A 27,087-nucleotide genomic window follows, 5' to 3' on the forward strand; every position below is an offset into this window, starting at 1 on the left:
AACCTGGGATCACACAATGACTACGAAAGAGAGAATTCAGCGCCAGTTCCCTGGCACGTTCATGGAACTCTGCGAAACTTGCTTGCATCACAGACCACGGCAGTTCTCCCGTAAGGGCATCAACTTGAGGTGCAAGTCAGGACACAGGCATGTTTGGAAGGCAACTCTAGTTCTTTATGACAAGAAAAATACACGGTTGTATGAGGAAGTCAGGCCGCTGCCCATCCTGCCCCACTTGAACATCAGCTCATGGCTGTACTGTAAGTATGTTGTGAATGGTAAGCCATGCTTGCATGGCGCCCATCGATGCTGGTTTGCACACAGTGAGGTAGAGATGACCGTGTGGACAGCTGAGAGCCAGGAGGGGTTTGTTCGGGCTGAGCTGCTTCAGGCTGTACAGAAACATCAGCCGGTGGTGGCAGCAGCTTCTCGGTCTCTGCCCCAGCACCATTGCAAAGCCTGCGATCTATTGTTTCCATCATGGGGAGATTTCCAGAACCACCTCAACACGTTCAATCACATCAAAAGGACCAACGAGTATAACAATGAGACAACGACTGAGTGGAAGTATCGAGACCCACCTCAAACCAACCAAGCCTACAAATTGTGTGAAAGGTACATTACACCCAGTCAGTATCACACAACACATACACTGAGTATACCAAACATTAGGAACACCTCCCCACCTGTCCCCCTTTTGTCCTCAGAACAGCCTCAATTCGTCAGGGCATGGACTCTACAAGGTGTCAAAAGCATTCCACAGGGATGCTGGCCCATGTTGACTCCAGTGCTTCCCACAGTACTGTAACCCTTATTTCTTGTTGTAGGTATTTAACACTATCTCCATCGGAGGACTTGTGGGTTCAGCAGAACTTTTTTTTAACATGGGTTATAACAGAAAAATATTGCTTGTGGTTTAATTTCTCCTGGACCAAGAGATATAGCCAAGCAGTCTCCATCCCCCTCTCTCAAAATTCACAGGTGCTCCTATGAATACTATTGCTTTCACAATAAAAGTCTCCAGGGTACAAAGTAACAGTGCCTCAATACATTTAGGCAAAATAAAAGTCATAACAAAAGTAAGGCTGGAGTTGTCAACATAGCTGGATGTCCTTTGGGTGGTGGACCATTCTTGAAACAGACAGGAAACTGTTAAGCGTGAGAAACCCAGCAGGGATTCAGTTCTTGACACAAACCGGTGCACCTGGCACCTACTACCATACCCCATTCAAAGGCACTTAAATATTTATCTTGCCCATTTACCGTCTGAATGGCACACATACACAATCTCTCTCTCAATTGTTTCAAGGCTTAAACATCCTTCTTTACCCTGTATCCTCCCCTTCATCTACACTGTTTGAAGCTGATTTAACCTCTCTGGTACAAGTGGGATCCAACCACAGTGTCTGATTTCAAAAAGGCGTTACTGCGAAAGCACACCATGCGATTATGTTAGGTCAGCACCTAGTCACAGAAAACCATACAGCCATTTTCCAGCCAAGGAGAGGGCTCACAAAAGTCAGAATTAATCACTAACCTTTGATGATCTTCATCAGATGACACTCATAAGACTTCATGTTACACAATACATGTATGTTTTGTTCGATAAAGTTCATATTTATGTCCAAATACCTCCTTTTTGTTCACGTGTTTAGTCCAGTAATCAAAATGCACAAGGCGCAAGCACAAAGTCTAGACGAAAAGTCCAAAAAGTTATATTACAGTTTGTAGAAACATGTCAAACGATGTATAGAATCAATCTTTAGGATGTTTTTTATCATAAAACTTCAATAATATTCCATCCAGGCAATTCCTTTGTCTTTAGAAATGAAAAGGAATGGAGCTTGCGCTCAAGGCCGTGCGCAACTAAACTAATGGCTTTCAGCCAGACGCCTGATTCAAACAGCTCTTATTTGCTCCCCCTTTATAGTAGATGCCTGAAACAAAGTTCTAAAGACTGTTGACATCTAGTGGAAGCTTTAGGAAGTGCAATATGAACCCATGGACACTATATATTGGATAGAAAATCACATGAAAAAGATTTCCCACTTCTTTGTTGGATTTTTCTCAGGTTTTTGCCTGCCAAATGAGTTCTGTTATACTCACAGACATCATTCAAACAGTTTGAGAAATTTCAGAGTGTTTTCTATTCAAATTTACTAATAATATCCTAGCCTCTGGGCCTGAGTAGCAGGCAGTTTACTCTGGGCACGCTTTTCATCTGGACGTGAAAATACTGCCCCCTACATCAAAGAAATATTTAACAAGGGACATCAATAAGGGATCATGACTTTGACCTGGATTCACCTGGTCAGTCTATGTCATGGAAAGAGCAGGTATTCCTAATGTTTTGTATACTAAGTGTATATTCCACAGTAGGCATATATTGCAAACAAATTAGTAAGTAGACAGCACACTGAAAATAAGACAATGTCGTTTTTCAACACAATATACACTAAGTCTCCTCTGACTAGATCACAGCCCAGCATAACCGTGCCAGTGATAAAATGAGTCTGATCCTATTCTTCAGACACTTATAGTTGGATATCTAATGTGATTCATATATCTAAAACATTAAATGTAATGTAATTTATCCATAGGAGGGCCTCTACATGTGAGCTTGGGAGCAACTGTGTTGATGCTCACTCAGCGGAAGAACTACAGGAGTGGCGCACAAGAGACAAGACTGATCGGAAAGCAGTTATTGCTGCTGAAGAGCAGGGTTTACTTTCATACCAGGGCAATCTACTGAGAGAGTACAAGGATATAATTAAAAAGGCTGATATTGTAAGGCCATTTCTATTAAATATATATATTTACACTACCGTTCAAAAAATGTCCTTGTTTTTCAAAGAAAAATAAATAATAAATCCATTAAAAAAACTATCAAAATGATGAGAAATACAGTGTAGACATTGTTAATGTTGTAAATGACTATTGTAGCTGGACTATTGTAGCTGATTTTTAATGGAATATCTACATAGGCATACATAGGCCCATTATCAGCAACCATCACTCCTGTGTTCCAATGGCACGTTGTGTTAGCTAATCCAAGTTTATAATTTTAAAAGTCTAATTGATCGTTAGAAAACCCTTTTGCAATTATGTTAGCACAGCTGAAAACTTTTGTGCTGATTAAAGAGGCAATACAACTGGCCTTTTTTAGACTAGTTGAGTATCTGGAGCATCAGCATTTGTGTGTTCGATTACAGGCTCGAAACTCGTTAGTATTCACGTTCTAAGAAATGAAGACTATTCCATGCGATAAATTAGCAAGAAATTGAAGATCTCGTACAACGCTATGTTCTACTCCCTTCACAGAACAGCGCAAACCGCCTCTAACCAGAATAGAAAGGAGTGGGAGGCCCCGGTGCACAACTGAGCAAGATGACAAATACATTAGAGTGTCTAGTTTGAGAAAAAGATGCCTCACAAGTCCTCAACTGGCAGCTTTATTAAATTGTACCCGCAAAACACCAATCTCAACGTCAACAGTGAAGAGGCGACTCATGACATGCCATTGGAACACAGGAGTGATAATGGACCTATGTTCGCCTATGTAGATATTCCATTATAAATCAGCTGTTTCCAGCTACAATAGTAATTTATAACATTAACAATGTCTACACTGTATTTCTGATCAATTTTATTATATTTTAATGGAGAAAAAAAGTGCTTTTCTTTGAAAAACAAGGACATTTCAAATTGACTCAATTTTTGAACGGTAGTGTACATTGCTCTGGTTATGATTTATGTGTATTTCTTTGTTTATTCGTTTTTTGTTCATCCGACACTGTGATTGGTTTATACAAAGGGGTGACAACGCATTGAAGTGGGGAAGGACACAACTTAAGTGAAGTCATGATTTTTTCCTTGCACAACTCAACAGCTGTAACACAAATCATAGGAAAGTTATTAGAATCTTATCAACCTACCACATTCAATAAATTATCTAGCTAATGTTGGCAATAGCTAACACAAAGATAGGCCTACTATTGGTTAGCCAGTTTTTTATATTAGTAAAATAATCATTAGCTATCTCAACAAGTTAGCCTACTAGTTGTCAAATCCGATCTAGCCTACTCACCAGCCAGCTAGCTAGATTCAGTTGTTGAGAGATGTGCATTTGCAAGCACTAATTAGTGTTAGCTACATTAGGTAATTTTTCGTGTGAAACATAGCTACTATGAACTAACTTTCTAGACTAGGTATAAAAATGGGCCAACCAAGAACAACACATTGTCTCTGTCGGAAGAAAAACTTGTATCTCCAAAATTGAAATTGTTTTGGAAATTAGATAAAAAATGAGCATACAAATTTGAAACTTCAAACACTTTTTAAAATACATTTTCTTTGTCCTAGAATCATGAAGTGCGCAGGGTACATTGAGGGGAGGTACTGGGAATTAAGAGATTTTCTTCCGACAGCAACCTTAACATTAGCTAGATTGACTTAGCTAGATAGGTAGGCTGCTTAGTCCAAGAAAGCATGGCTTATTTTCTCTGTACTGCTTTGTATCAACTAATCACAGTATAGTCAAATAAAATAAATTGAAAACCAGCTAACTGCTATTTAATAACCTGTTTAATGTTAATATTAAGTGGTTGGCCATATAAAACATATCTATCTTCATGAGAGGGCCATGAACAGTACCTAGTAATGCCTTATACTCCTACCTAGAAATCTTTACATTTTTAATTTGTTAAATATATTATTTATCAATTATTTCTATGGACTTCCAGCTAGCACATTTGGTTCCTTGGAAGTTCTGTGAACGTATATTTGTGGTGTCCCATTGGTTCTGGGAACAAAGCCATACGTTTCCTGACCGTAAAAGCTTCTTTTTTTTACCCCATTTTTCTCCCAAATTTCATGATATTAAATTGCTAGTTACGATCTTGTCCTCAGAAACATGACCCGTCAAGCCACACTGCTTCTTAACACACTGCTCGGTTAAACCGAAAGCCAGCCGCACCAATGTGTCAGAGGAAATACTGTTCGACTGATGACCAAAGTCAGCTTGCAGGCACCTGGCCCGCCACAAAGAGCCGCTAGAGCGTGATGAGCCAAGGAAACCCTCCCCTAACCCAGATGGCGCTGGGCTAATTGTGTGCCACCCTATGGGGCTCCCAGTCATGGCCAGCTATGACAGTCTTGAATCGAACCCAAGGCTGTAGTGGCGCCTCAGCACTGGACCGCTAGACTGCTTCGCCTGGAATGACCCCGGAGTCATTCCAGGTCAACTGATTTGAAGCATGGAAGGGATTTGGTCCAACAGAAGTTGATTTTTAAACAAATTACCTTGATACAATAATTACATCAACACTGTATAAAATATTGCAAGCTTTTTAACACAAACTGAAACATTCTGTGCTATTGTGATTATACCTTCCATTTTCAGATGTCTGAGGCAGTGTCTGGTGTCAATATCAGCTGTGACAAGGACATGAGGATTTCAGGTCAAAGAGAAAATGTGCCGCTGACATGGAAGTTCAGAATACAGTCGGAGGTAATGCTAACATACCATTATTAACTTGTTGTACTTCAAAGAGTACTCCATGCAAAGTCGCCACTCAGTGCTACAGTACAACTACAGTACAACTACAGTTATTCTGCAATTACTGCGTCCAAAATACCACAGTTGACTGCATTTACTGCACTTTTACTGCATCTAGGTTGCTCAGTGTTGTCATCGTCGTAGTTGCATTGCATCGCAAGAGATGGAAATCCATCCTATTTCACAGAAATGACTGTATGCAATGTCCAGTCAGCAGGAAAAGGTTTACATGACTCGTCATATCGTTCTGATCGGAACTCTGACCCAGTTGTCATGTCAACACAACTGTCAGTGCTGCTGTAAACCCTGACCAAAGATACATGGCAAAAAAAATTATAGACACCATGGCTAGTCATGGTTCATGTACATAGTCTGGCAGTCAATACATTTAATTTGAAAAGTGAACCCAGACCTTTCTCTGTCCAGTTTTAACTGACATTGTTCAACATCAACTGCACTAGCTAGCAAGCTTAGCTCGTCGGTCGCTTGTGTCATGCAGGTGAAAGAGGACCCAAAAGCGACTTGGCGAAAACAGAGTCTTTAATCCAGTAAAGTAAATACAATCAAAAAACACAACTTTCACTCGAAATGACGAGGACAAACTGGAGACTCGATCTTGAACAGCAGGTGAACAGCAGGTTGCCTCGGGAAGGCACTTGAACCAAACAGACTCAGACACCTGCTCACCACGCAGCATCTGAGGAAAACACGACACGACAGGGCGATACACAAACACAGCACGGTGAATTCTAGACAAGGAACCGACAGGGCAGAAACGAATAACAAGGAGAGAAATAGGGACTCTAATCAGGGAAAAGGATCGGGAACAGGTGTGGGAAGACTAAATGATTGATTAGGGGAATAGGAACAGCTGGGAGCAGGAACGGAACGATAGAGAGAAGAGAGAGCGGGAGAGTGAGAGAGGGAGGGGGAGAGAGAGGGATAGAAAGAGGGAAAGAACCTAATAAGACCAGCAGAGGGAAACGAATAGAAGGAGAAGAACAGGGACAAGGCATGATAATCAATGACAAAACATGACAGTACCCCCCACTCACCGAGCGCCTCCTGGCGCACTCGAGGAGGAATCCTGGCGGCAACGGAGGAAATCATCAATGAGTGAACGGTCCAGCACGTCCCGAGACGGAACCCAACTCCTCTCCTCAGGACCGTAACCCTCCCAATCCACTAAGTATTGGTGACCCCGTCCCCGAGAACGCATGTCCATGATCTTATGTACCTTGTAAATAGGTGCGCTCTCGACAAGGACGGGAGGGGGGAGGGAAGACGAACGGGAGTGCGAAGAAAGGGCTTGACACAGGAGACATGGAAGACAGGATGGACGCGACGAAGATGTCGCGGAAGAAGCAGTCGCACAGCGACAGGATTGACGACCTGGGAGACACGGAACGGACCAATGAACCGCGGAGTCAACTTACGAGAAGCTGTCGTAAGAGGAAGGTTGCGAGTGGAAAGCCACACTCTCTGGCCGCAACAATACCTTGGACTCTTAATCCTGCGTTTATTGGCGGCTCTCACAGTCTGTGCCCTGTAACGGCAAAGTGCAGACCTCACCCTCCTCCTGGTGCGCTCACAACGTTGGACAAACGCTTGAGCGGAGGGAACGCTGGACTCGGCAAGCTGGGATGAGAACAGAGGAGGCTGGTAACCCAGACTACTCTGAAACGGAGATAACCCGGTAGCAGACGAAGGAAGCGAATTGTGAGCGTATTCTGCCCAGGGGAGCTGTTCTGCCCAAGACGCAGGGTTTCTGAAAGAAAGGCTGCGTAGTATGTGACCAATCGTCTGATTGGCCCTCTCTGCTTGACCGTTAGACTGGGGATGAAACCCGGAAGAGAGACTGACGGACGCACCAATCAAACGACAGAACTCCCTCCAAAACTGTGACGTGAATTGCGGGCCTCTGTCTGAAACGGCGTCTAACGGGAGGCCATGAATTCTGAATACATTCTCGATAATGATTTGTGCCGTCTCCTTAGCGGAAGGAAGTTTAGCGAGGGGAATGAAATGTGCCGCCTTAGAGAACCTATCGACAACCGTAAGAATCACAGTCTTCCCCGCAGACAAAGGCAGACCGGTAATGAAGTCTAGGGCGATGTGAGACCATGGTCGAGAAGGAATGGGGAGCGGTCTGAGACGACCGGCAGGAGGAGAGTTACCCGACTTAGTCTGCGCGCAGTCCGAACAAGCAGCCACGAAACGGCGCGTGTCACGCTCCTGAGTCGGCCACCAAAAGCGCTGGCGAATAGACGCAAGAGTGCCTCGAACACCGGGATGACCAGCTAACTTGGCAGAGTGAGCCCACTGAAGAACAGCCAGACGAGTGGAAACAGGAACGAAAAGGAGGTTACTAGGACAAGCGCGCGGCGACGCAGTGTGCGTGAGTGCTTGCTTAACCTGTCTTTCAATTCCCCAGACTGTTAACCCGACAACACGCCCATAAGGAAGAATCCCCTCGGGATCAGTAGAAGCCACAGAAGAACTAAACAGACGGGATAAGGCATCAGGCTTGGTGTTCTTGCTACCCGGACGGTAAGAAATCACAAACTCGAAACGAGCGAAAAACAACGCCCAACGAGCTTGACGGGCATTAAGTCGTTTGGCAGAACGGATGTACTCAAGGTTCTTATGGTCTGTCCAAACGACAAAAGGAACGGTCGCCCCTCCAACCACTGTCGCCATTCGCCTAGGGCTAAGCGGATGGCGAGCAGTTCACGGTTACCCACATCATAGTTGCGCTCAGATGGCGACAGGCGATGAGAAAAATAAGCGCAAGGATGAACCTTATCGTCAGACTGGAAGCGCTGGGATAGAATGGCTCCCACGCCTACCTCTGAAGCGTCAACCTCGACAATGAATTGTCTAGTGACGTCAGGAGTAACGAGGATAGGAGCGGACGTAAAACGTTCTTTTAGAAGATCAAAAGCTCCCTGGGCGGAACCGGACCACTTAAAACACGTCTTGACAGAAGTAAGAGCTGTGAGAGGGGCAGCAACTTGACCGAAATTACGAATGAAACGCCGATAGAAATTAGCGAAACCTAAAAGCGCTGCAACTCGACACGTGACCTTGGAACGGGCCAATCACTGACAGCTTGGACCTTAGCGGAATCCATCTGAATGCCTTCAGCGGAAATAACGGAACCGAGAAAAGTAACGGAGGAGACATGAAAAGAGCACTTCTCAGCCTTTACGTAGAGACAATTCTCTAAAAGGCGCTGTAGAACACGTCGAACGTGCTGAACATGAATCTCGAGTGACGGAGAAAAAATCAGGATATCGTCAAGATAGACAAAAACAAAGATGTTCAGCATGTCTCTCAGAACATCATTAACTAATGCCTGAAAAACAGCTGGCGCATTGGCGAGACCAAACGGCAGAACCCGGTACTCAAAATGCCCTAACGGAGTGTTAAACGCCGTTTTCCACTCGTCCCCCTCTCTGATGCGCACGAGATGGTAAGCGTTACGAAGGTCCAACTTAGTAAAGCACCTGGCTCCCTGCAGAATCTCGAAGGCTGATGACATAAGGGGAAGCGGATAACGATTCTTAACCGTTATGTCATTCAGCCCTCGATAATCCACGCAGGGGCGCAGAGTACCGTCCTTCTTCTTAACAAAAAGAACCCCGCCCCGGCCGGAGAGGAAGAAGGCACTATGGTACCGGCGTCAAGAGACACAGACAAATAATCCTCGAGAGCCTTACGTTCGGGAGCCGACAGAGAGTATAGTCTACCCCGAGGAGGAGTGGTCCCCGGAAGGAGATCAATACTACAATCATACGACCGGTGAGGAGGAAGGGAGTTGGCTCGGGACCGACTGAAGACCGTGCGCAGATCATGATATTCCTCCGGCACTCCTGTCAAATCGCCAGGTTCCTCCTGAGAAGTAGGGACAGAAGAAACGGGAGGGATGGCAGACATTAAACACTTCACATGACAAGAAACGTTCCAGGATAGGATAGAATTACTAGACCAATTAATAGAAGGATTATGACATACTAGCCAGGGATGACCCAAAACAACAGGTGTAAACGGTGAACGAAAAATCAAAAAAGAAATAGTCTCACTGTGGTTACCAGATACTGTGAGGGTTAAAGGTAGTGTCTCAAATCTGATACTGGGAAGATGACTACCATCTAAGGCGAACATGGGCGTAGGCTTCTCTAACTCTCTGAAAGGAATGTCATGTTTCCGAACCCATGCTTCGTCCATGAAACAACCCTCAGCCCCAGAGTCTATCAAGGCACTACATGTAGCACCCGAACCGGTCCAGCGTAGATGGACCGACAAAGTAGTACAGGATTTTGATGGAGAGACTTGAGTAGTTGCGCTCACCTGTAGCCCTCCGCTTACAGATGAGCTCTGGCTTTTACTGGACATGAATTAACAAAATGTCCAGCAACTCCGCAATAGAGGCACAGGCGGTTGGTGATCCTCCGTTCCCTCTCCTTAGTCGAGATGCGAATCCCTCCCAGCTGCATGGGCTCAGTCTCTGAGCCAGAGGAGGGAGATGGTTGCGATGCGGAGCAGGGAAACACCGTTGATGCGAGCTCTCTTCCACGAGCCCGGTGACGAAGATCTACCCGTCGTTCTATGCGGATGGCGAGAGCAATCAAAGAGTCCACATCTGAAGGAACCTCCCGGGAGAGAATCTCATCCTTAACCACTGCGTGGAGTCCCTCCAGAAAACGAGCGAGCAGCGCCGGCTCGTTCCACTCACTAGAGGCAGCAAGAGTGCGAAACTCAATAGAATAATCCGTTATGGACCGTTCACCTTGGCATAGGGAAGCCAGGGCCCTAGAAGCCTCCCTACCAAAAACTGAACGGTCAAAAACCCGAATCATCTCCTCTTTAAAGTTCTGGTACTTGTTAGAGCAATCAGCCCTTGCCTCCCAGATAGCTGTGCCCCATTCTCGAGCCCGGCCAGTAAGGAGTGAAATGACGTAAGCAACCCGAGCTCTCTCTCTAGAGTATGTGTTGGGTTGGAGAGAGAACACAATCTCACACTGCGTGAGAAAGGAGCGGCACTCAGTGGGCTGCCCGGAGTAGCAAGGTGGGTTATTAACCCTAGGTTCTGGAGGCTCGGCAGGCCAGGAAGTAACAGGTGGCACGAGACGAAGACTCTGGAACTGTCCAGAGAGGTCGGAAACCTGAGCGGCCAGGTTCTCCACGGCATGGCGAGCAGCAGACAATTCCTGCTCGTGTCTGCCGAGCATGGCTCCTTGGATCTCGACGGCAGTGTAACGAGCGTCTGAAGTCGCTGGGTCCATTCCTTGGTCGGTTCCTTCTGTCATGCAGGTGAAAGAGGACCCAAAAGCGACTTGGCGAAAACAGAGTCTTTAATCCAGTAAAGTAAATACAATCAAAAAACACAACTTTCACTCGAAATGACGAGGACAAACTGGAGACTCGATCTTGAACAGCAGGTGAACAGCAGGTTGCCTCGGGAAGGCACTTGAACCAAACAGACTCAGACACCTGCTCACCACGCAGCATCTGAGGAAAACACGACACGACAGGGCGATACACAAACACAGCACGGTGAATTCTAGACAAGGAACCGACAGGGCAGAAACGAATAACAAGGAGAGAAATAGGGACTCTAATCAGGGAAAAGGATCGGGAACAGGTGTGGGAAGACTAAATGATTGATTAGGGGAATAGGAACAGCTGGGAGCAGGAACGGAACGATAGAGAGAAGAGAGAGCGGGAGAGTGAGAGAGGGAGGGGGAGAGAGAGGGATAGAAAGAGGGAAAGAACCTAATAAGACCAGCAGAGGGAAACGAATAGAAGGAGAAGAACAGGGACAAGGCATGATAATCAATGACAAAACATGACAGCTTGATTAACTAGCTAGCTTGTGAAAACATGATTGGCAATTAGGCAACATTTTGGCTATCTAACTAAATTGTACAGCCAGCATTTTGTCTATATTGATGGTGTTACAATTATCAAATGTTTGGATAAACAAATCATTTATGATACCATGATGTGATGTTGCATGCAATTTCCATTGCATTTGAATTGCTTCATGTAGCTGCAAAGTTGCTTGAGATTATGTCACTTGCAACTTCCATCTGCAACAGGAATTGTGTGCAAATTGCTTAACTCACAATATTGTAGTAGTGGCACCTCATGAATTGTGTCCAATGCTTTTTTACAGAAACTACTTGCACATGTATCACTACTGAAACAGGAACCTGGAGCCTCTTTCTCCCTAAATGAAAACAGTCCTGAGCCCTGCACTTACTCCACGGGTGAATCGTTCTGTAACTCAGACATGACCTATGACATCACCGTGTCCTTCAAGTCCAACAACCCGGGTCTTTACGAACAGTGGTTGGTGTTCGACTTTGACACAAGACCAGTGCTCTTGCAGAAACTCAAAGTTAATGTTGGAAAAGAGCCTTCCATTCAGCTTGTGGTGCCACCAGAGGATGACATCCATCCATCTTTAAATCAAGAACGCTGGCATCAGGGGAACAGGGACATCATCCCATATATGGAGAAGACAAAGGCACAGGAAAAGCTGCTTACGGAATACGAGCCTAAGATTTTTCCGCCATATAAACTACTTGATGACCGCAAATGCCCATAAATCACCAGAACTACAATGAGAGAATGCACAGCTTCCTGTACACAGAGGAGCAGGCAGAAGATCAGGTGGTTTCAAGGTAATGAGAGCAATTATAGTATTTATTGAGTACTATATAGTGAAACATTTACAATGGTAAATATACATGAGTTAAAATGGCAATCTACCTACCTACAGTAAATCTCTCCACATTCTAATACCTTTTTAGACTCAACGTTCAAACAACCATCACTTTGTCGGTCACCCTAGAGGCCACTGTAGACGACCCTCAGTTCGGGATGAAGATAGCTCCTCTGGGGGAACTATTCTGTGCCGTCTCAGTTCCTTATAATCTCACCCCAGACACCCCAGAGGGTTTGATGCTGAGACGAAGCATCCAATCAGCTCTCATAGCACCAGTATCTTCAGATAATCAAAGTCACAAGGTCTACGAAGCCATCATCCTCAAAGACGCCACAAGTAAGAACAAAATGCACTTGAAGCTGTCTGAAAGATGCTGCTCTGACCTGAAACTCCAAAACAATGAAACATGTGAAGTGGAAGTTCAGTTCCAGCTGAATCGTCTGAGGTTTTGTGAGATGCACAAAGCCATAGATCTCCTTCCAGACACAGAGAGAGTGTTACCAGACTTCAGGAACTGCATTGTCCCTGTGAGCAAAACACAGCAAAATTACAACCTCAATGCAAAGCAGCAAGCAGCTATGGAATTTATCATTGGAGACACTGATGGAGCAGGAAGTGTGTCGCCACTCCTCATTTATGGACCGTTTGGAACTGGGAAAACCCTTACTCTAGCTACGGCAGCTAAAGAGCTGGTACGGCAGCCTCACAATAGAGTACTGATCTGCACCCTTACAAACAGGTAGGAGATGATTTGATGTAAGTCACTCTTGATAAGACCTTGTGCTAAATTACTCAAATATAAATGTAATGTAAGTATAATATTGGTTATGCAATGGGTTGAATATACACTATGTGGCCTCCAAATCTTCAATATGTTTATAATCATTTGTAATTAGTGCCTGTAATAGTACAGTAGAAGTTATGAAAAGTAATAGTCTTTTGTATAGTTGGAACATGCTATCCTTATTAAAACCTGGTGAATTATTATTGTTGGTACAAAAGTACATAGCAGGTGAAACCATAGAAGAGATTACACTCATTATTTTCTTCAGTTCTGCAGATTTGTATGTGAAAGGTCATTTCCATGAGTCTGTCAACTCTGGAGATCTTGAAATCAAACCTCTTAGAATAAAGGCAGAGGAATCATCGGTACAATCTACTGATGTGATCACCTTACAGTACTGTCATCGTTCCAAAAATGGACAATTATTCTCCCTACCTGATAAAGATACAGTTGACTCCTGTAGGGTGGTCATAACAACCACTGCAATGGCAATGCACTTACATGACCTGAAGCTTCCTGGAGGCTACTTCACCCACATCCTGATTGACGAAGCGTCCCAGATGCTTGAATGTGAAGCTCTGATGGCCCTTGGTCTGGCTGGGCCAGTAACTCGAGTGGTTCTAGCTGGAGATCACATGCAGATGGGACCAAAGCTCTTTTCAGTGGACGATGACCAACGCTCCAATCACACCTTGCTGAACCGTCTGTTCCACTACTATCAAGCCCAAGAGAGTAGTGCAGCATTGAAAAGCAGAATCATTTTCAACGAGAACTATCGCTCCACCAAAGAGATAGTAGAATTTGTGTCCATTAACTTCTATGTTGGCAAGTGTGATGCCATCAAGGCTGTAGGTAATGTCCCAGCTCATCCGAACTGCCACCCCCTGAGGTTCCACCATGTCAGAGGAGAATCTCACTTGGACAACACATCCATGTCGTGGTTTAATCGTGAAGAGGTTGCATCCGTGGTTGAAGTAGTGCAAAATGTGCTCACAGATTGGCCACCTGCATGGGGAAATCAGGATCAAAGCTCAATTTGTGTCCTGTCTGAAGGATGCCAGGTAAATTGTCCTTTGAACATACCACCATTTTTATAATGTATATCTTGAGCAAATGATAAACTATCAACAATATTGTATTTGAAGCATTACATGTCGTAATTTTATTGGTTGATAGGTTTCACTGATCAGGAACGAGCTTCGGAAAAAAAGACATGGCCAAGTGACTGTGGAAAATATAGCCAATGTTCAAGGTATATTTTTGACTGTAATTTTGACTTTCATATAATCTTTTCCTTTAACATAATAATGGGTTGTATACTTTAAAAACATTGACATATCTTCATTTCTTAACAGGCAAACAGTTCAGGGCAATAGTATTGACAGCCGTTCAAACCCGTGACAGCCTTCTTTCCTCTGACTCACTTTGTCACGAGTTTTTCAACGATGCTCGCGTATTGAACACGGTCATGACTCGGGCTCAATCCCAGGTTGTTGTGGTTGGAGATGCTGCTGCTCTCTGCTACTTTGGGAAAAGCTCAAGGATATGGAAAGCCTACATAGACCACTGCATCAGCAAAAACAGTGCAGATCCACAAACCCTTACTGAAGATTACTTGAAACAAGAATTAAGAGAGATTTCAAGATTTGTCAAAGGGGATGAGGAGGACAACAGTGATAGTGAGTCATCCATATCTGAGATACCCGACATAGATGACCCAATACTGAGGGAGCTTCTTGACGAGGGTAAAGATGTACGAGTCACTGTAACAGCTGACGGCCTGTTGGGTATCACCCAGGGGGAGCCAATTGTCAACCCATTAAATGGACTTGAGATGAACACAAGCCAAGACAGCTCCCCTTTGTACCTTCAGGCATTGATAAAGAGAGACCCGAGTATCTATAAACACTGTTACTTGAGTTTGGAGAGGTTTGACTCAGGCTACGCCATACCTCTTGAAGAGCCCTCCCTCCGCATTTCTATCAAAGGCAGAAAGAATATTGGTCGTTCTTTTCCTGGAGATCAGGTTGTTGTGGAGATCTTGGACAATGAGTGTCATCCCCCAAATGGGAAAGTGCTAGATGTGGTGGAGGTTGAAAATGCATCCATGGTGTTTGTCTGTACCATTGATAACTATGACAACCAGGTGATGACACCCATCAACAAATGCATCTCCAAAATTTACACCCCAGTTTGGAGGGACAAGCCAAACTACATTGCCGTGCGAAAACTGGAGGATCTGAGATTTGAAAAATTTGTGAAGATAAATGAGGAATCCAAAAGAAACAATCTCTTTGTTGTCAAAGTCTTGAAGTGGCGAGAGACATTTCGATACCCTTTAGGAGTTGTCGTAAAAGTCCTTCCCAAAGTGGCCTCTTTAGATAGTGGACTAGAAGTATTGGACATAGAGTATCAACTGACAAGGGCCACTTCTGTTGAGAATGACCATGAAATTCTCAAGGAACTGAACACAGATACGCAAAAACGAAGGTGTTATCAAGAATTCATAACATTTACAATTGATCCAGCACATTCCAAGGATCTTGATGATGCCATCAGTGTAAGAGATTTAGGTCAACACTACGAGATCGGAGTTCACATTGCTGATGTTGCAAGCCGTGTGACCAAGGGCAGCCTATTAGACAAATATGCACAACAGAATGGAAGTGCTTTTTATCCCCCTGGAAAGGAGCCTGTTTATATGTTCCCACTTTGTCTGAGCACCGAGCATTTCAGTCTACTCCCTGGATGTGAACGAAATGCCATATCACTGATGGTGCAAATTGACAAGAAAACAGACCGCATCAAGACAAGTACGTTTAGCCTATCTAAAATAAAGTCTGATAGAAAGTTGTCATATGAGGAAGCTGAAAACATCATCCAAAACTCTGATGATAATGGCCAACGATATGACACTTTAGAGGGCTGCCTCTCCAAAGCATGTCACTTTTCTGAGGTTCACAGAAAGGACAGGAAACAGGAAGACTGGCACTATAAATCCCCTGATGATGATGTAATTGTTGGTAGAAGACGGTCTCATAAGATGGTAGAAGAGCTCATGGTTATGTTTAACCACGCTGTCACTGAACTGTTGCTCAAAGATGCAAAGACAGTCAGCTGCACCCCAGTCAGATGCCAAGACAAGCCAAACACAGTGAAGCTTTGTCAACTAAAAGATCAATACAGTTCTCTGATTCCCCTGTCCATTCATTTCTGTCACTGCATTGATCAGATTGGTAACGTTGATGATAACCAGAGGGATGCGGTTTCTAAACCTTACCCAGGTGTGTCCAATCAGATGCTTGCAACGAGAACAGAGAATAAAGACCATCATGGTCAAGTTGTCCAGCCATCTGAGACATTCTCTCTATTAACATCCATTGTGAGGAGTCTTGAGTCAGCATTTCAAGACAAGGATATCCCTAGAATTGTGGACCTGATAGCAACTGATGACATTCATCCCCAGCTACTGCCTTTGATCATTGAACTCAAGAAGACGATCCATAGAGCATATGTTCTACGCTCTAACTCAACATACCTATCTAGAGTTGGCCACTATGACCTTCAGCTTGAAAGCTACACTTGGGCTTCCTCGCCCATTCGTCGGTACGTGGACGTTATTGTTCAGAGGCTCCTGCACTCAGTTCTTGAAAATAAAGCAGTCAGGTACACTCCTCTGGAAATTGACCAGTCCTGTCTGAGTTTTTCGAGAAAATCTGAAAAGCAAAAAATGTATGAGAGGAAAGCACGTTGCTTGAGTTTTGCATCGCAGCTGAACAATCAAAGTGCACAGAAGATAGCTTTTGTCATTGATGCCTCCCCAGCTGGAAACAGTTTAAGAGTGTATTTTCCATTTAATCGATCCTCAATGCCAGAAAATATCCTTATCATGTATAGGGATCTGCAGTTGACAGACCAACCAGAGTTCAATGAACATGACAACCACGTGGTTCTGAAATGGAAGAGAAGAGTATACTCCTTCACAAATGAGAACATCCACGCTGAACTGCAACAACAGTCACCTCATCCATTTGTGACATCAGTGCCAACAGACTTGTGGAAAGGGATGCTGTCAGCTCTGAAGGAGGAGAACTTGGACATCGTGTTCCAATCCCTACAGACCATCAGCTCAAGTGTCAAAGATAACCAACAGGTCTGCTCAGGTCTGCTCCAATATACAAAAACGGCCAGAACCAATCCAAATCCAGGTCATTACATTGAATTGCCATTGAGGGTAAAGTCTGGTGAAACACTGGAGGTGCAACTGGGCACTGACACACAACGGGGATTATTAGTACCTGTGGTTCAGATGCTGGTTGTACGTAACAAGTTTGAGATTTGCTTGGAGCACTCAAAAGACCCAACTCTGTGTTTCTCCAAGTATGCATTCCATTCATCGAAGAAAACATACACCACTTACCAGGAGTATCAGAAGATATGGAAACCATTGTGTGAGATGGAGTCAGCCTCCAACGCTGTAACAGAAAATGACAGCATTGTCCTTGAAGATGTGCCTTTGACATGGAAACAGATACAGAAGGAGAGTCAACTCGGCGGATTCTTCCAGTTGTCACTTGAGAAGATGAAACAGTGGGCCATTGAGTATGGTCTCAAACACAGCTTTCTGTGTATCCGCATGAGGTACCAAAATCGAGTGGATTTGCCAAACAATGGCGCTGATGATGATCAGCATGTGGACCTCAGCAATATCCCATCTCTCATTTGGGTTGCTCATGGAATAACCACAGGGGTCACTGATGAGGATGAGGCTAAAAACCTCTCCTATGTCCAGATAGACTTCCGGATTAATCACATGTCCATGGCCAAGATTCCAGACAGGGTCTTCGGGAAAGATACAAGATTCACAGTAGAATTAATTCCAAAGCTGTTACCTGATGTGTAAGTATTTGGACTATTTAATATTCAAATACAAATGTGTTTTTTAGAGTCGAAAGAAGATAAAATGTGAAATGTAATTAATGAAGGTTTCTGTGTTATTTTCAGGCGTAAAGAGGCTGCCGTCGACAACCTCACTCAGGCTAATGAACTTGTGAAGAACATTGCTCTTGGCAAGAGGACAAACTCTGGTAAATACACCTACAGTGCCTTGCAAAAGTATTCACCCCCCTTGGCGTTTTTCCAATTTTGTTGTATTACAACCTGTAATTGAAATAGATTTTTATTTGTATTTCATGTAATGGACATAGACAAAATAGTCCAAATTGGTGAAGTGAAATTCAAAATATAACTCGTTTTAAAAATTCTAAAAAATGAAAAACAGAAAAGTGGTGTGTGCATATGTAGTCATCCCCTTTGCTATACATGTCTTGGAATGGCCTAGTCAAAGCACAGACCTCAATCCAATTTATGAATCTGTGGTATGACTTAAAGATTGCTGTACAACAGCGGAACCCATCCAACTTGAAGGAGCTGGAGCAGTTTTGCCTTGAAGAATGGGCAAAAATCCCAGTGGCTAGATGTGTCAAGCTTATAGAGACATACCCCAAGAGACTTGCAGCTGTAATTGCTGCAAAAGATGGCTCTACAAAGTATTGCCTTGGAGGGAGGGGGGTGAATAGTTATGTACGCTCAAGTTTTCTGTATTTTTGGGGGTCTTATTTCTTGTTGTGGTATATAGGTATATATATAGGTATGTAGTGGTATATGTTGTGTAAATCAAAAACTTTCCCAAGCCACTGTAACACATTTTATTTCAGAACACAACACTAGACAAGCCACCATCTACAGTATACCAGCAAATTAGATTTAAGCGCAAATTCACTTTCTGTTGAATTTTTACACATTTTAGTTTTAACTTTGACAAATAGATTCATGGTAAATTCATGTCTCATGTCTGTTGGTAATAAGTGAGGTTGTGAGGACGTTAATGTGGTAATATTTTACACAGCACCTGTAACTAAAGAGCTGAGACCTGCCAGGTTTGAGATCAAACTTCATTCCTCCAAGTTTCCTGATCTGAATATTAGTCAAACCAAAGCTATTAAAGAGGCCCTCGACAACCGATTCACTCTCATTCAGGGGCCACCAGGTAAGCACTTTGATGTTTTACAAAGCCTATATTACCTTTCTCCTCATGCAGTTCAGTTAGAATCTTAATACATTCTAATCCTTTTCTTAGGAACTGGGAAGACGGTGGTTGGAGTCCACCTTGTTTATTGGTTCTTTCTGCAAAACCAAAAAGACCCAAACCCCCTAAGGCCTAAAGCTGCTGGGGGGTCTTCAAAGAGGAGGTGCATTCTATATTGCGGACCCTCTAATAAATCGGTGGACGTTGTAGCTGGTAAGAATTTACCCCCCTTCTCCTTATCCTTAGATGATGTTAGGTATGCATGCATCTGCTATTTCAATGTGGGCCTGTGTCACTGTCTCTTTTTATGAGGTGTCATTGAGTCAGATACATCTGCAGTCAGATTGCCATACCACTGTCACAGCACCAGTACTAAGCTTTGGCAGGTGCTTACTGGAACTGACTACCGGCACCTCAGATATTTTTGAGTTCCTGCACCTCTTATAGAATATTAGCTCAGAAGTATTGAGGAGTTCCTGCACCTAAATATAGACAGTACTGACACCCAAAATGAGTAACGGCATCCATTTCAGTATAGGTCAAGCAATGCATAGCACTAAAACTTGTCTCATCATATTTGTCAAAGGTCAACTTCTGAAACTCCAGAAGGTGTTGAAGCCACTTCGTGTTTACAGTGAGCAGATGGAGATGTTGGAGTTTCCCTACCCTGGCAGCAACCTGAAGCTGTCACGCAGGTCAATCAGGGAGGAGAGACCCAAGAGAGAGCTCAGGTCAGCTAACTTTTATCAAAGTGCAGAGAATGAACTGTCAGTGTTTATTTTGGTTGTGCCAAGGAAGTTGGACTATAATGAAATTTGAGGCTTTATATTTGCATCGCAAAACTATTTGTTTTATTACTGATCATTACTTGGAATAAACAGTTATGACATGATGTCTGCATATGCATGTGTAAAGTATGGTTTGCTTTAAAAAAAAATGTTTTCAGTTCCATCACATTGCATCATCTTATGCGGATGGCTGAGAACCCATTCTCCACTGAAATTAGACATTTTGATGCAAGAATTAAAAGGGGAGAGGATCTCACAGACATGGAGATTGAGAGGTAACTTACTTTTATGTAAATAAATAACCACATAGGATTTTATTTGAAGAGAAAACATTTACCTAATTCATGTATAATTATGAAATACATTTAATGATTTTTCTATCAATTTGGTGTTTTATTTTCCCATATACCTTTTAACTTTAAGCTACAAAGTCCTCCTAAGACAAGCTCGGAATCATGAGTTGATGAGGCATGATGTCATTCTCTGCACTTGTACTGCGGCGTCAAATCCCAACTTCTACAAACTGGACTTGAAACAGATTATCATTGATGAGTGTGCTATGGCAACTGAGCCTGAAGCCTTCATCCCCCTTGTGACACATAAACCTGAACAGGTAATTGATAATCAATTGATAATTTGTTTCTCAATTTGCAAGCAGGGAAAGGTTATATATAACCTATTTTATGATTATGTATTCTCCTTTCAGATTGTTTTACTCGGCGATCACAAGCAATTGCAGCCCATCACGCACAGTGATCTTTCAGCAAGGTTGGGCATGAGGAAATCTCTGTTTGAGCGTTACATGGAAAAGGCGTTGATGCTTGATACGCAGTACAGAATGGTATGAAGCATGGATTGGTTCGGGAAATATTTCCATGTTCTATTGTAGAAGTTGTGTGGTTTGATTCTTCTCTAACATTCCACATCTGATTAGAAACTTGCACAAACATTCTCTATTGTCTTTGTTATCATTTGCATTTTGTTCATATAGAACTAGGGAAGCACTCACTGCAATTTTGTCTTTTCAGCAAGAGCGCATTTGTGAGTTTCCTTCAAAGGAGTTCTACAACGGTATTCTCAAGACTGGAGCAACTCGGAAAGACCGTGTCCTGCTCACTCAGTCTCATCATCTGACGCCCATCCTTTTTGGACACGTTTACGGAAAAGAGATCAGTCTTGTGGTCTCCACCGAACGGGGGAATGAAAACTCAAAGGCCAACTCGGCAGAGGCTGAGGAATCGGTGAGCAACCACCACCAAGCAATGTTTGGAAACACTGTCAACGCATAATTCCGTGGTAACAGTGAAACATGAACATTTTGTTTTTTGTCAGGTTCGCATCGCCTCTCTGTTGATCAAGCGTGCTGGGGTGGCGGCTAGCGACATAGCTATTCTGACACCATACAATGCCCAGGTAGCCAAGGTGAACGAAACCCTGGAAATGAACCATATCCAGAACGTCAACGTGAATACCATCACAAAGAGTCAAGGTACAGTTATTTTGTCCATGAGGCACAAAGTTACAGTATAAAAAAAAATACAATATATGGAAAGCGAAGGAAAACTGAACTCCAGCTGAGTGTTTATACTTTTTCTACAGGAAGTGAATGGCGTTATGTCATCTTGTCTACTGTGCGCTCTTGTCCCAAGTCGGAAATTGACACAGAGCCAACCAAAGCATGGCTCACCAAGAAGCTTGGTTTTGTCATGGACCCAAACCAAGTCAATGTGGGCATCACTCGGGCTCAGGAGGGACTGTGCATTATTGGTAAGAAACTGTTCCAGGTGGTATTATATGGTATATGGTATTATATATATGTCTCTCTGCTCACCTTGTTGACTCATATCAGGCACCTCTGTAGCACACAAAGAGAAAATATCTCAGGCAGATTTAGCCTAGTTGTGTACTAAAAAGCATTTTAATGAATAAACTCTATTGAACATGCTATTCGGGACTAGCTTTGATCTGTTGCCAGGAAACCGGCCCTTAGAGTCTAAATGAAGGAAATAGTGTGCACTGAAAATGTTAAATGTGCAATCAGAGCATGTTAAATGTGCAACCAGAGGGAAAAAAACTCTAGACCACCTTTACTCCACACACAGACGCATACAAAGCTCTCCCTTGCCCTCCATTTGGCAAATCTGACCATAATTCCATGCTCCTGATTCCTGCTTACAAGGAAACATTTAAGCAGGACGCACCTGTGACTCGGTCTATAAAAAAAGTGGTCAGATGAAGCAGATGATAAACTACAGCACTGTTTTGCTATCATAGACTGGAATATGTTACGGGATTCTTCCGATGGCATTGAGGAGGACACCACATCAGTCACTGGCTTTACCAATAAGTGCATCGATGACGTTGTCCCTACAGTGACTGTACGTACATACCCCAACCAGAAGCCATGGATTACTGGCAGCATCCGCACTGAGCTAAAGGCTAGAACTGCAGCTTTCAAGGAGCGGGACTCTAACCCAGAAGCTTATACGAAATCCCTATATGCCCTCCGATGAGCCATCAAACAGGCAAAGCGTAAATACAGGACTAAGATCGAATCGTACTACACCGGCTCTAATGCTCGTCGGATGTGGCAGGGCTTGCAAACCATTACAGACTACAAAGGGAAGCACAGCCGAAAGCTGCCCAGTGACCTGAGCCTACCAGACAAGTTAAACAACTTCTATGCTCACTTCGAGGCAAATAACACTGAAACATGCATGAGAGCACCAGCTCTACCGGAAGATGGTGTGATCACGCTCTCCGCAGCCAATGTGAGTAAGACCTATAGACAGGTCAACATTCACAAGGCCGCAGGGTTAGACGGATTACCAGGACGTGTACTGCGAGCATGGGCTGACCAACTAGCAAGTGTCTTCACTGACATTTTCAGCCTCTCCCTGTCTGAGTCTGTAATAACAACATGTTTTAAGTAGACCACCATAGTGCCTGTGCCCAAGAACACTAAGGTAACCTGCCTAAATGACAACCGACCCGTAGCACTCACGTCTGTAGCAATGAAGTGCTTTGAAAGGCTGGCCATTGCTCACATCAACACCATTATCCCAGAAACCCTAGACCCACTCCAATTTGCATACCGCTACAACAGATTCACAGATGATGCATTCTCTATTGCACTCCCACACTGCCCTTTCCCACCTGGACAAAAGGAACACCTATGGAAGAATGCTATTCATTGACTACAGCTCAGCGTTCAACACCATAGTACCCTCAAAGCTCATCAATATGCTAAGATCCCTGGGACTAAACACCTCCCTCTGCAACAGGATCTTGGACTTCCTGACGGGCCGCCCCCAGTTGGTAAGGGTAGGTAAGAAAACATCCGCCACGCTGATCATCAACACAGGGGCCGCTCAGGGGTGCGTGCTCAGTCCCCTCCTGTACACCCTGTTCACTCATGACTGCACGACACCAACACCATCATTAAATTTGCTGATGACACAACAGTGGTAGGCCTGATCACCGACAACAATGAGACAGCCTATAGGGAGGAGGTCATGTGCCGTGTGGTGCCAGGAGCGCAACCTCTCCCCAACGTGATCAAGACAAAGGAGATGATTGTGGACTACAGGAAAAAGAGGACCGAGCACACCCCCATTCTCATCGACGAGGCTGTAGTGGAGCAGGTTGAGCGCTTCAAGTTCCTTGGTGTCCACATCACCAACAAACTAACATGGTCCAAGCACACCAAGACAGTCGGGAAGTGGGCACGACAAAACCTCCCCCTCAGGACACTGAAAAGATTTGTCATGGGTCCTCAGATCCTTAAGTTTCTACAGCTGCACCATCGAGAGCATCCTAACTGGTTGCATCACTGCCTGGTATGGCAACTGCTCGACCACAAGGCAATACAGAGGGTCGTGCGAATGGCCCAGTACATCACCGGGGCCAAGCTCTCTGCCATCCAGGACCTCTATACCAGGTGGTGTCAGAGGAAGGCCCTAAAAATAGTCAAAGACTCCAGCCACCCTAGTCATAGACTGTTCTCTCTGCTACCGCACGGCAAGCGGTACCGGAGCGCCAAGTCTAGGACCAAGAGGCTTCTAAACAGCTTCTACCCCCAAGCCATAAGATTCCTGAACATCTAGCCAGACCATTTGCATTCCCCCCCCCCATTCTGTTTTTGTCTTTGCATTGTCACTTTAATAACTCTATTTACAAGTACATATTACCTCAATTACCTCGACACGGTACCCCTGCACATTGACTCTGTACCGGTACCCCCTGTATATAGCCTCGCTATTGTTATTTTATTGCTGCTCTTTAATTATTTGTTACCTTTATCTCTTTTTGGGGGGTATTTTCTTAAAACTGCATTGTTGGTTAAGGGCTTGTAAATAAGCATTTCACGGCGCATGTGACAAATTAAATTGGATTTGAAGTGAATTAACAATCCTCCCATGTCTATTGTTAGATTCTCATTCTGTTACATTGTTTTGTAGACTTGAATTGAGAAGACTGTAGAACGGGACAAATGTGTTTTATTTTCTAATTCCTCATTCCTTACTGGCAGTGCTTTAACATGCAAATTGGCGGTTTAAATTTGCTCTTTGTTTCCTTTTAGGAAACCAAGAGTTGCTGAGGTGCAGCTCACTGTGGAATAGGCTGCTGGATCATTACCAGCAATGTGGCTGTGTGGTGGATCCTGCTAAGGACATTCAAGTTCAAAACCCACACGTCAAAACCAAATCAAAGGACAAAAGAGCCTCAAAGTTTCGAAACAGAAAATGAAAATGCTAGAGATTCTGCAGTACCCATAATTGACTGCTGGGGATCATTTAGAAAATGGAGATATGCATTGCTATGGTGCCGCTTGAAATCTTGATCTTTAACGCTTCTGAGAAACTGAAGACATTTGCACTACTGACGAGAGCTAATGATTTTTTTTTACAAATGAACATAATATGGACTGTTACACATACCATGTTATTGTAATGATATTTCAGAACTATGTATAAAAGAAAAGCAACAATCATTGCACTGGTAATACAAGACATTTAATATATATTTCTACATATTTCTACATGTTTGTTGCTAACCTTGACATTTTACACATTGTTCATTCACTTTTTAAATGTCAGACGTGCTTTATACTCAGTCAGATGTTTTGTATGTTTTAGAATGGTTGTGAAATGAAGTGAAACTAGCCATACTATGTATTTAGTGTATATGTCACTTCATTATTTACTACTAGAGGGAGATAAGACCTCAATTTGTGTTTTGACCATCAGCACACTATATTTTCACCATATCACCCTGACCCATTATTCATAAGTATACTGCATGTGTGGATGGGAGTGAATGGGAGTTAAACTGTAACCTCACTCACACTCAATTTGGTAGAGGCAATGATTCAACTACAGTGATGTAGATCTTGTAGGGATAGTTGAAGATTTATATTTTATATAAAATATATATATATATATATATATATATATACATTCCTCTATCATACATTTGATTTGTAGTAGTTAAAGTCATGCCATGATTAATTTAATAATACACAAAGTTAAACATTTTATTGCAATACTAATTACCAACACCATGTACTGTCTGGGTCAACCAACAAGAGCCAAGGCAAGTAGAAAATCATGTACAATTTATTATCTGTTAACTATCCCTTTAAGACTGTAGCCTACTTGTATGTGAAGGTATAAGTGTTCTGTTAAGAGGTCTGAAGCTTTATGGCACAGGTGGTAGTGTACTCCCCTTGGCTGTTTCCAGCCCCACTCTGGCTGTTCCCAGCCCCACTCTGGCTGTTCCCCTCTCTACACTCTGGCTGTTCCCAGCCCCACTCTGGCTGTTCCCCTCTCTACACTCTGGCTGTTCCCCTCTCTACACTCTGGCTGTTCCCAGCCCCACTCTGGCTGTTCCCCTCTCTACACTCTGGCTGTTCCCCTCTCTACACTCTGGCTGTTCCCAGCCCCACTCTGGCTGTTCCCCTCTCTACACTCTGGCTGTTCCCAGCCCCACTCTGGCTGTTCCCCTCTCTACACTCTGGCTGTTCCCAGCCCCACTCTGGCTGTTCCCCTCTCTACACTCTGGCTGTTCCCAGCCCCACTCTGGCTGTTCCCCTCTCTACACTCTGGCTGTTCCCAGCCCCACTCTGGCTGTTCCCAGCCCCACTCTGGCTGTTTCCAGCCCCACTCTGGCTGTTCCCAGCCCCACTCTGGCTGTTCCCCTCTCTACACTCTGGCTGTTCCCAGCCCCACTCTGGCTGTTCCCCTCTCTACACTCTGGCTGTTCCCAGCCCCACTCTGGCTGTTCCCCTCTCTACACTCTGGCTGTTCCCCTCTCTACACTCTGGCTGTTCCCAGCCCCACTCTGGCTGTTCCCCTCTCTACACTCTGGCTGTTCCCAGCCCCACTCTGGCTGTTCCCCTCTCTACACTCTGGCTGTTCCCCTCTCTACACTCTGGCTGTTCCCAGCCCCACTCTGGCTGTTCCCCTCTCTACACTCTGGCTGTTCCCCTCTCTACACTCTGGCTGTTCCCCTCTCTACACTCTGGCTGTTCCCCTCTCTACACTCTGGCTGTTCCCAGCCCCACTCTGGCTGTTCCCCTCTCTACACTCTGGCTGTTCCCCTCTCTACACTCTGGCTGTTCCCCTCTCTACACTCTGGCTGTTCCCAGCCCCACTCTGGCTGTTCCCAGCCCCACTCTGGCTGTTCCCCTCTCTACACTCTGGCTGTTCCCCTCTCTACACTCTGGCTGTTCCCCTCTCTACACTCTGGCTGTTCCCCTCTCTACACTCTGGCTGTTCCCCTCTCTACACTCTGGCTGTTCCCCTCTCTACACTCTGGCTGTTCCCCTCTCTGGCTGTTCCCCTCTCTACACTCTGGCTATTCCCCTCTACACTCTGGCTGTTCCCCTCTCTACACTCTGGCTGTTCCCCTCTCTACACTCTGGCTGTTCCCCTCTCTACACTCTGGCTGTTCCCCTCTCTACACTCTGGCTGTTCCCCTCTCTACACTCTGGCTGTTCCCCTCTCTACACTCTGGCTGTTCCCCTCTCTACACTCTGGCTGTTCCCCTCTCTACACTCTGGCTGTTCCCCTCTCTACACTCTGGCTGTTCCCAGCCCCACTCTGGCTGTTCCCCTCTCTACACTCTGGCTGT

The 27,087-nt window shown here is 44.3% G+C and overlaps 1 protein-coding gene across 2 annotated transcripts; it reads left to right on the plus strand.

Moving 5' to 3' along the window:
* Positions 1–25,130, plus strand: helz2a (helicase with zinc finger 2a). Of its 2 annotated transcripts, XM_046339485.1 has the most exons (19): positions 1–615; positions 2,601–2,787; positions 5,402–5,509; positions 11,739–12,249; positions 12,379–13,032; positions 13,346–14,138; positions 14,254–14,329; positions 14,433–17,976; positions 18,082–18,164; positions 18,986–19,126; positions 19,217–19,378; positions 19,752–19,896; positions 20,112–20,228; positions 20,377–20,566; positions 20,660–20,794; positions 20,982–21,194; positions 21,286–21,442; positions 21,553–21,720; positions 24,536–25,130. In XM_046339485.1, the coding sequence occupies exons 4-19, from the start codon at positions 12,164–12,166 to the stop codon at positions 24,700–24,702; spliced, it is 6,831 nt and encodes a 2,276-aa protein (XP_046195441.1). In that variant the 5' UTR covers positions 1–615; positions 2,601–2,787; positions 5,402–5,509; positions 11,739–12,163; the 3' UTR covers positions 24,703–25,130. The 2 variants fall into 2 exon arrangements, with proteins under 2 accessions (XP_046195441.1, XP_046195442.1); XM_046339486.1 differs by lacking the exon at positions 2,601–2,787.
* Positions 25,131–27,087: the final 1,957 nt, after the last annotated feature.

The sequence above is a fragment of the Oncorhynchus gorbuscha genome, linkage group LG03, assembly GCF_021184085.1.
Source record: "Oncorhynchus gorbuscha isolate QuinsamMale2020 ecotype Even-year linkage group LG03, OgorEven_v1.0, whole genome shotgun sequence".
NCBI lineage: Eukaryota > Metazoa > Chordata > Actinopteri > Salmoniformes > Salmonidae > Oncorhynchus > Oncorhynchus gorbuscha.

Excerpts from the sequence above, each read along its gene's own strand:
- helz2a (XM_046339485.1), top strand. The coding sequence starts at position 12,164 with ATGCCCATAAATCACCAGAACTACAATGAGAGAATGCACAGCTTCCTG. Across the intron at positions 20,229-20,376 it reads ACAGACATGGAGATTGAGAG|CTACAAAGTCCTCCTAAGAC; the intron begins GTAACTTACTTT and ends TTTAACTTTAAG. Across the intron at positions 21,721-24,535 it reads GGAGGGACTGTGCATTATTG|GAAACCAAGAGTTGCTGAGG; the intron begins GTAAGAAACTGT and ends GTTTCCTTTTAG.